General features: G+C 43.8%; 1 protein-coding gene across 1 annotated transcript; it reads right to left on the reverse strand.

The window, feature by feature from the left end:
* Nucleotides 1-8,121: 8,121 nt before the first annotated feature.
* Nucleotides 8,122-9,851, reverse strand: LOC121869928 (prolactin-releasing peptide receptor-like). Its single transcript, XM_042371493.1, has one exon. The coding sequence runs from the start codon at nt 9,511-9,513 to the stop codon at nt 8,122-8,124; it is 1,392 nt and encodes a 463-aa protein (XP_042227427.1). The 5' UTR covers nt 9,514-9,851.
* Nucleotides 9,852-10,325: the final 474 nt, after the last annotated feature.

Consider the following 10,325-nt stretch of genomic DNA (forward strand, 5'->3'; position numbering starts at 1 on the left):
AAAATAACAGGAGAGATGGTGTGGAAAAAGGCACTGAAGACTCGAGGAGGAGCCGGCCCTTCAGGTCTAGATGCAAACGGTTGGAGAGTCATCCTCAGCACAAACAAGTTTGGCCCTGTAGCAAGCGATCTCTGCACTGCCATTGCCGCCCTTGCAAGAAAGCTTGCATCCTCTTGCTGCCATCACCTCCAGGCCCTGACGGCCTGCCGCCTTATTCCTCTGGAAAAGAAACCAGGATGTAGACCTATAGGGGTGGGGGAAGTGCTGAGGCGGATCATCGGAAAGTGCATAATGGAGGTGGTAAAGGATGATGTCAGGTCAGCAGCAGGGAACCTACAAGTGTGTGCTGGCCACCAGGCTGGTGGGGAGGCGGCCATTCACGCCATGAGATTGATATTTGAGCAGCGTGATTGTGAGGCCGTTCTCCTGGTGGATGCTTCAAACGCATTCAACATACTTAACCGCAAGGCTGCACTGCACAACATGAAGATCAAGTGTCCAAGTTTTGCAATGTATGTTGAAAATTCGTATAGGAATCCTTCAGACCTCTACATAGTAAGTAACAAGGCTCTACGAGGTGATAACCATCCTACAGTCGACCGAGGGAACAACACAGGGGGACCCCGTTGCAATGGCAATGTATGCAATTGGCCTATCAGTGCTCCAACAAGAAATAAAATTTGAAACAACTGGAGTCAAACAAGTGGCATATGCTGATGACCTTACAGGAGCAGGAAAAGTGGAGCTGCATCAAAAAGTGGTGGGACTTGGTAACATCGCGAGGTCCACAAATAGGGTACCACCCAAACGCCAGCAAGTCCTTCCTCATCGTGAAGCCAGAACATTATGAATGGGCATTGGAGGTTTTTGGCGGAAGTGAGGTCAAAATAACTAAGGATGGCCAAAGACATCTAGGTGCAGTAATTGGCACTACGGACTTCAAGACCGAGTACGTGGCTGGAAAGGTGAATGAGTGGGTTAGCGAAATCCAAGCCCTGTCTGAGATTGCTAACACAGAGCCACATGCGGCCTTTGCAGCATTCACCCATGGAGTCAAGCATCGTTGGAACTACCTGATGCGTACCATCCCTGAGATCGGACCCCTCCTCCACCCTTTGGAAGAAGCAATCAGGGTCAAGTTCATTCCCAAACTAGTGAAACACCCTGACTTAACCCGAGCAGAAAGAACACTTCTTGCACTTCCACCAAGACTGGGAGGGATGGGACTAACTAATCCAGAGGAGATTGCTGACTCTGAACATCAAAATTCACTTAAGCTCACGGCAGCCCTCACTGACCACATAATAGCCCAGAATGCAACAGGGGAAGTGGACACCAGCGAAGTTAATAAGATCCGTAGGTCCATTACAACAGATCGGCAGCACTGCCAAAATGACATGTTGCAGCAACTATTGCTGCATGTTCCAGAAAATTTGACAAAAAAAGTAGCTATAGCGCAGGAGGTGGGCGCCTCGAACTGGTTAACTACGTTACCGATAAGGGCAAATGGTTTCAGCCTTAACAAACAAGAATTTACAGATGCCATTGCTCTAAGGTACGGTTGGCCAGTAGGTGGTTTGCCCTCCCAATGCGTGTGTGGCTCTCCCTGTGATGGCGATCACGCCATGGTCTGCAAGAAGGGGGGCTTCATATGCATGAGGCATGACGAGGTAAGGGATCTCACAGCAAATATGTTGAAGGAAATCTGCCGGGACGTCATGGTAGAACCGACCCTCCTTCCACTGGATGGCGAGATCTTCCAACACAGGACTTCAAACACATCTAACGAAGCCCGTGTGGACGTCAGTGCTCGAGGATTCTGGACGCGGGGACAGCGAGCCTTCTTCGACATCAGGATTTTTGATCCCATGGCCGTTTGTCACCGTAACCTAGCTCTCGATGCTGCACATAGGAGGAACGAGAACGACAAGAGAAGGGCATATGGGGAGAGAATTCAAAATGTCGATCAAGGCAGCTTCACTCCGCTAGTGTTCACAACCTCTGGTGGGATGGGCCCAAGTGCAAGATGTTTCTACGCCAGACTCGCGGAGCTGATCTCCGAACAGAAGCAGCAGCCCAGAAGTTATGTTACAGCCTGGATGAGATGTCGACTGTCCTTCTCTCTCCTTCGGTCGGCTTTGCTCTGCCTCAGGGGAACGAGAGCTTCTGCCCCTACTCCGACAACTGCTGCAGATATTGACTATGAGGCTACAGTCACTGAATGCCGCATAGATCTGCGGCTCAACTAATTTAACACAGATAGGATAGCTTCTTATGTATTAGGATATTTAATATTAAGGTAAATAAATGGCGGCGAAGGTGTGGCTATTGGGGGAGGCTGGAGGCCACGTAAAAAAAAAAAAAAAAAAAAAAAAAAGTAGTAGTAGTAGTAGTAGTAGTAGTGTGTGTGTGTGTGTGTGGGCTTGCAAGAGTGTTTGTGTGTGAAAAAAAACTATCTTTGTATTTGTGATACGAAAAAACAAGAAACTTATATAGAGATAAGAGAAAGTAGAAATAGGACAGAGATGAGGAAGTGAGAGAGAAGAAACGGTTCAAGAACGCTATACAAAAGAGAAAGAAAGAAATAAAGAAATTACGCCATCTTGATTCTTCAATTGTTGCTAGAGCATATTATTTTTCTTTAATTATGACAATCGAAAAGATAATTTTTGCAAGTAACAACGTTTTCTCGTCAACAGATTGATGAAAGTGAACTTTGATTCAATCTAGGATCCATGAATTAATAATGTAACTTGCCCGCTTTACACTACATATAGCATTTACAGGAGAGTTACAATAGGTAGGTCGAGTATACGGACAGCGTGTCCAGTTCGTATCTGAGTGTAATATTCCTGCGCGTATAGATTAATAATGTAGGTACTTCACCCTCCACCACGGTGTTTAAAAAATATGTTTTGATTATAATTAAACTCAAGGCAAATATATATATATATATATATATATATATATATATATATATATATATATATATATATATATATATATATATATATATATATATATATATATATATATATATATATATATATATCATCAGTCGATATAGCAAGCGGACTTCCATGTACAGTACAAACAATACCTCACTAGTCGGGAATCGAACCCTGGACATCTGCAATCTTGGGCTTCGCTTTATTTGATACAAAGCCTGTTCATTCGTCTTTGTTAAGCAAGGTGATGTTAAATAGGGATAACTGGTGATTAAGCTTTGAAATGCAAATATATTTTGGCCTAATAGTGAATACTTTTTGTTTTATTGCAACAATTTTAAGGACATTTGTTCGAATTTGGTAAAATATGCTGTTTCATTTAAGACGTCGTTTACCAGCATAAGATAGCTATATTATACCTAAGAAAGGTTAGGATAGGTTAGATTATGTTAAGTTAAGTTAGCTTAGGTTAGGTTAGGTTAGGTTAAGTTATCGGTATTTCGAAATTATCCTTATTTACTGTGTCATTTCTTTTATTTGTTTATTCTCACTGTCATCGGTCTTCAGTAATGAACAATATGCAGTATACAAATTTTATTGATATGGAAATATAAATTAATATGTACAGGCGGGGCAAAAGTTCACTCTCGCCCAAATTGAAGCATCGTCGACCCCAATTGAGATGAAACAGTCAGGGTAAGTCAGTCCGGAGACTCGCTCCCATAATTCAGTTTCACCACGGGGAGTGAACTTTTGTCCCCGACTGTACCTGCCACAATCTGTCATGTATTCAGGGGTCTTTTATTTTATACAAAATGGAGAGAGGAAAATGCATATGGCCGCCCGACCACCAATGTAGCACCGCGGAAAACATCATTCTGTGGCTATATTGTCAGGTCAACCGTGTATGTTTTACCTCCCCATTACAGTATTCACATTTACTGTGAAAATTTTAATGCACCACCGTCCCAGATCATTTTTTTTTTCATATTGTTCTTGCAAACTTTTCCTTTATATAACCTACACCAACGTAAATTACGTAACCTGGCCTATCTCAACGTAACCTAACCTATAGGTTAGGTTACGTTGAGATAGGGAATGGTTAAGTTAGGTTGAATATATTCAACCTAACTTAACCATTCCCTATTGTTTTATAATGTTACTACTATGCGTCAACAATGAAGGGCTTTAAGCGCACGGCAAGGTTAGTACAGCAATACATAAGTCCAAAAACATTAAAAATTATGAGAGATAGAACTCCCAGTTCAACTCCTTATTTAATTTGAGAGAAAGAGATGAATTTTCGTTTTTTTTCAAGGTTTATCTGACGCGTGCCAAGATGTACACCAATCAGTGATGTGAGGTCTTATATTGGCTACTTTGACTATTAGTTGATGTAAACTTTTATTTAGAGACCGAGAAAGGGTGGTGGTGATGGTGGTGGTGGTGTTAAGAGGCGGTGGTGGTGGAGATGGTATTGGGTTGGAGGTGTTAGTGTTGGAGGTGAAAGTGTTGGAAGAGGTGGTGGTGTTGGAGGTGGTGGTGGTGGTGTTGAAGATGTGGTGTTGGATGTGATGGTGTTGGAGATGGTGGTATTGGAAGTGTTGGTGATGGAAGTGTTAGTGTTGATGGTGTTGATGGTGTTAGAGGTGGTGTTGGAGGTGTTGGTGTTGGAGGTGTGGTAGTAGTAGTAGCGGTGGTAATGGTGATAGTAGTAATAGTGGTGGTTAGTAGTAGCAGAGAGTAGTAGTAGTAGTAGTAGTAGTAGTAGTAGTAGTAATTTCAAGACCTAATACGTAACGGGAAAGGTAAATGACTGGGTGAAGGAAATCAAAGCTCTGTCTGATATTGCTAAACGGAGCTATATGGGGCGTTTGCGGTATTCACCCATGGAGTCAAGCATCGCTGGAATTATCCAATGCGCACTATCCCTGATATCGGACCCCTCCTCCGCCCCTGGAAGAAGGCATCACCGTCATTTTTATTCCAAAATTAGTGAAACATTTTAACTTAACCCAGGCAGAAAGATCAGTCATTGCACTACCACCAAGACTAGGAGGAATTGGAATGAACAATCTAGTGGAGCTTACTGCCACCGAACATCAGAACTTAGTCAAGCTCACGGCAGGCCTTACTGAGCACATAATAGCTCAAAATGTAACAAGTGAGGTGGATACCAACGAATTATACAAGATTCGACGGTCCATTACGACATATCGACAGCACATCCAGAGTGATGAACTGAGGCAACTGATGCTGCAATTGCCACAGAACTTGAAAAAAAGTAGCTAGAGCGCAGGAGGTGGGCGCCTCGAACTGGCTAACAACGTTACCGACAAGGGCAAAATGTTTCAGCCTTAATAAACAAGAATTCACAGACGCCAATGCTAAGGTACGGTACACCAGAAGAAGGTTTGCCCTCCCAATGCGTGTGTGGCTCATCCTATGACATTGACCACGTGTGTAACAAAGGGGGCTTCGTATGCATGAGGCATGACGAAGTAAGGGAACTCACAGCAGATTCACTGAAGGAAATCTGTCATGACGTCGCGGTGGAACTGAGCCTCCTTCCATTGGGCGGTAAGAGCCTCCAACACAGGACTTCCAACACATCTAACGAAGCCCTAACGTCAGCGCTCGAGCCTTCTGGAAGCGGGGACAGATGGGCCTTCTTTGGTGTCAGGGTATTCGACCCCTTGGCCGTATGTCACCGTAACTTGTCTCTTAAGGCTACACACAAGAGGAATGTGAACGACAAGATTAGGGCATATGACGGAGAGAATTCAGAATGTGAATCACGACAGCTTCACTCCTCTGGTTTTCACAACCTCTGGTGGGATGGAACCAAGTGCAAGACGCTTCTATGCAAGATTGGTCGAGGTGATATGTGAGCAGAAGCAGCAGCCCAGAAACCACGTTGCAGCTTGGTTGAGATATCCACTGTTTTCTCTCTGCTTAGGTCTGCATTGCTTTGCCTCAGTGGAACAAGATCTTCGGCCCCAAAGCAAACAAATCGCAGATATTGACTATGAGGCAACAGTCACTGAATGCCACATAGATCTGCTGCTTAACCAACTCAACACAGCCAGGGTAGTTACTTATGTATTAGGTTATTTAATTTTAAGGTAACAAAATGGCGGTGAAGGTGTGGCTATTGGGGGAGGCTGGAAGCCACGTTTACATTATTATTATTATTATTATTATTATTATTATTATTATTATTATTATTATTATTATTATTATTATTATTATTATTATTATTATTATTATTATTATTATTATTATTATTATTATTATTATTAATATTATTATTATTATTATCATTATTATTATTAATATTATTAATATTATTAATACTATTATTATTATTATTATTATTATTATTATTATTATTATTATTATTATTATTATTATTATTATTATTATTATTATTATTATTATTATTATTATTATTATTATTATTATTATTATTATTATTATAGTAGTAGTAGTAGTAGCGAAGGAGGTGGGCGCCTCGAACTGGTTAACTACGTTACCGATAAGGGCAAATGGTTTCAGTCTTAACAAACAAGAATTTACAGATGCCATTGCTCTAAGGTACGGTCGGCCAGTAGAAGGTTTGCCCTCCCAATGCATGTGTGGCTCTTCCTATGACGGCGATCACGCCATGGTGTGCAAGAAAGGGGGCTTCATATGCATGAGGCATGATGAAGTAAGGGACCTTACAGCAAATATGTTGAAAGAAATCTGCCGGGATGTCATGGTAGAACCGACCCTCCTTCCATTGGATGGTGAGATCCTCCAACATAGGACTTCAAACACATCTAACGAATCCCGTGTTGACGTCAGTGCTCGAGGATTCTGGACGCGAGGACAGCGAGCTTTCTTCGACATCAGGATTTTTGATCCCATGGCCGCATGTCACCGTAACCTAGCTCTCGATGCTGCACATAGGAGGAACGAGAACGACAAGATAAGGGCATATGGGGAGAGAATCCAAAACGTTGACCAAGGCAGCTTCACTCCCCTAGTGTTCACAACCTCTGGTGCGATGGGACCAAGTGCAAGATGTTTCTACGCCAGACTCGCGGAGGTGATCTCCGAACAGAAGCAGCAGCCCAGAAGTTTCGTTACAGCCTGGATGAGATGTCGACTGTCCTTCTCTCTCCTTCGGTCGGCTTTGCTCTGCCTCAGAGGAACGAGAGCTTCTGCCCCAATTCCGACAACTGCTGCAGATATCGACTACGAGGCTACAGTCACTGAATGCCGCATAGATCTGCGGCTCAACTAATTTAACACAGATAGGATAGCTTCTTATGTATTAGGATATTTAATATTAAGGTAAATAAATGGTGGCGAAGGTGTGGCTATTGGGGGAGGCTGGAGGTCACGTTTAAAAAAAAAAAGTAGTAGTAGTACTAGTAGTAGTGTTGGTGGTGGTGGGGAGTGACCTACAACTCTACACGCTTTATATAAATAGTACTCACCGCTTACTGATACCCATAAGGAGATTCGTATCAAGTACTATATAATATAAAAAGGACAATTTACCCTTTATAAAAAAAAAATATCTCCTCACTGAAAACTTTTATAAACAAATTACATTCAAAGATTCTTTCTTGCAGTGGTTGACTGAGATTCCATATTTATTTTCTTTTAACAAATAAAAAGCGTCGTTGTTGGATATTTTCTCCGAGACGTCATCCCCTTACAAAAACCGAAAATACTTGAAGCAGAATTATTTAAATTTATAGAGGTTATGTGAGATAAGAAAAACACCCAGAGGAAGGAATTCACACAGTCCTAATCCAGAGTAAAAATACTTATATTTTTTCTCGGAACTTTGCCGCGATTTCGTAGTTTTGGATGCTGAAGATTAGCTGTTATACTCAAGGAAGTCACTATATCCTGTAGGTTACACTGCACTCGTGGATTTGAACTGTCGGAGGGGTTATTGTGTTATTAATCGGGTTATAGTGTGGCAGTAATTACTATTGAATCCGAGTTACATTGTAGAAGACTACATTTGCACTACTGGGTGTACATTATGGAGTTCGAGTAATTATACAATGCTCTAATGCCTCAGAGGGGAACGCATATACTGTACAAGACTAATGATTCACCACACATATATGCAGAGTAAGAAAGAGTTGGTGGGTGATCTTACCTGTGTTCACACGTACTCGGATGCTTCTCCATTGACCAGGGACTGGACGGCCTGGTCAGGTGTGCTGCCGCTGGTGTGTGACGGAGCCTCTATGAAGGTGGTCATGGGATGGGTCTCGACAGTGGCTGGGGACGCCATGTTAGTCGGGCTCTCTTGTGTGACTGACAGCTGGTGGTTGAAAGACCTTATTGAATCTCCACCAGTGCCTCCGCATTGTCCTGCCTGTAGGAGGGTCTCTTGTTGGGTGTCGTTCCCGTTGCAGGTCCTCTCTGAACGCCACTGACCTACACGGTCAGTGGAGGGAGTCTGCTGGAAGCAAGGTAAAACCAGTTGAAATTCCTTACGGAAATTTTCGTTGAGCCAGGCATAAAGAAAGGGGTTGTAGCAGGTGGAAGACATGGCCACCACATGAGTGATGAAGAAGCACAGGTTGTAGTAGCTCCATTCACTCGCCGGCGCATAGTAGTCTCCGACGAGGTGCACCACGTTGACGGGCAGCCAGGAAGTACCGAAGATCGTCACCATCGCTATCAACATCCGGTTTGTCCGGCGCTTTCGTTCTCGGTCCGTTTCTTCCTTCCTGGTGTTCTTAGTGCCCGGCTTGGCCCTGACTCGCTCGTTCATGCGGATAGAAATTTTGACGTAGCAAAAGAGAATGATGATGAACGGAACGACGAATTGCATAATGGCTGTAAAACCGCTAAACACCTGCCTGATGGATTCTGAAGGCCAGAGCTCCTCGCAGTAATATCGGTCCTGATACTCCACTTGCCGGACATACAGCGCATACGGAAGCGTCGCCGAGATGGAAAAAAGCCAGATGCTGACGATGATCAAGTAGCAGATTGACAAGCGCAGGCGTGGTCGAAACGGGTAGATTATCACAAAGAATCTGTCAATAGCGATGGACATCAGTGTAAGTGTGGACACGTAGACGCTGGTGCCTTGAGCCATGGTGACAAGGTGACACAACACCCGGCCGAACATCCATTGCCGCATGAAGGTGTAAAGAGGAGTGAAGGGCACTGCCAGTACGCATAGCAAGATGTCTGCCAGTGCCAAGTTTGTGATGAAGTAGTTGGTCACATTCTGCATGGACTTATTGCGGAATACTACGTAGCACACCAAGCAGTTCCCAAATACCCCTAGTAGGAATATGGTCAGGTATTCTATGTAGAATATAGCCTGCGTGGTGGGGTAGTTGAGGATGTTGTAGACTTGAGAGGTAGTGTTGTCCCAGGGAGTGGTAGCAATGTCGTCCAGCGTGATGTTGTCCAGGTCAAGAGGGGACGAAGAGACGGGCCACGTGTCATTGATATCTGTGGTGACCACCGAGCTGCTCCAGGCTGATTCCAGCACGACACTCACGCCTGTCGCTGACGAAGTGTTCATCGTCATGATAGTCAAAAGCACATACCTTAGACTACAATGTCACATGATCAAATGACGAAATTATATAAGATGCCAGTTTTCACAGCACAGTGTTTGTTGCACAGCTATCACGTAGGTCGTCACTAGCGGTCGCACTGGCTGACCCGTGCAACAGGTGTTCTTACTCTCCGGAGTGTAAAGGGTTGACTGTCATGTAAGCGTGACAGGCACTGTTGCAATGCCTGAATCATGCCCACAGTGCCACTTATCATATGAGTCAATAGTTAATGTAATAAACTGGTGCCACAGGGCTTGCGTTCTCGCTATGCGAGACAGACAGGCGACACGCGCTTCCCCAAAGCTGTCTGACGGGCTACTGCGGGAAGAGGGTGCCACTGCCAGGCTGCCAGCCACCAGGGTGGTCCGCGTCCGCGCTCCGCAGCTCTGCGCCAGCTTGCTCTTGCTCCCGCCTGCCATACTGACCCAGACCTGGTAACTGTCTGCCCCACCATTTCAGTACACCACACTTATACCGTTGTACGCTGCTGCCCACACACACACACTTATACTCCCTTACTGCTAGAAAATTCGTAATGCTCACACAAACACACATACTCTGTACACACTTGCGTTCTCCGTTACAAAGAATGATTAACACAGAATAGTTAGTTGATGAATTCGGAAGGAGGTAATATAATTAATCCAGTTTAATATATACAAAATTATTAGCTATAAAATAGGAACAATTCTTCACAGGTCGGTGTGTGTTTGTGTGTGTGTGTATGCTTGTTCTTGAGTAATGAGATCTACGCATATTACTAATATAGTGAGGTTGATAA

This window comes from Homarus americanus, unplaced genomic scaffold (assembly GCF_018991925.1).
Source record: "Homarus americanus isolate GMGI-L3 unplaced genomic scaffold, GMGI_Hamer_2.0 scaffold14467, whole genome shotgun sequence".
NCBI classification, from domain to species: Eukaryota; Metazoa; Arthropoda; class Malacostraca; order Decapoda; family Nephropidae; genus Homarus; species Homarus americanus.

Coding starts and splice junctions, on each gene's coding strand:
- LOC121869928 (XM_042371493.1), bottom strand. CDS start 9,513: ATGACGATGAACACTTCGTCAGCGACAGGCGTGAGTGTCGTGCTGGAA.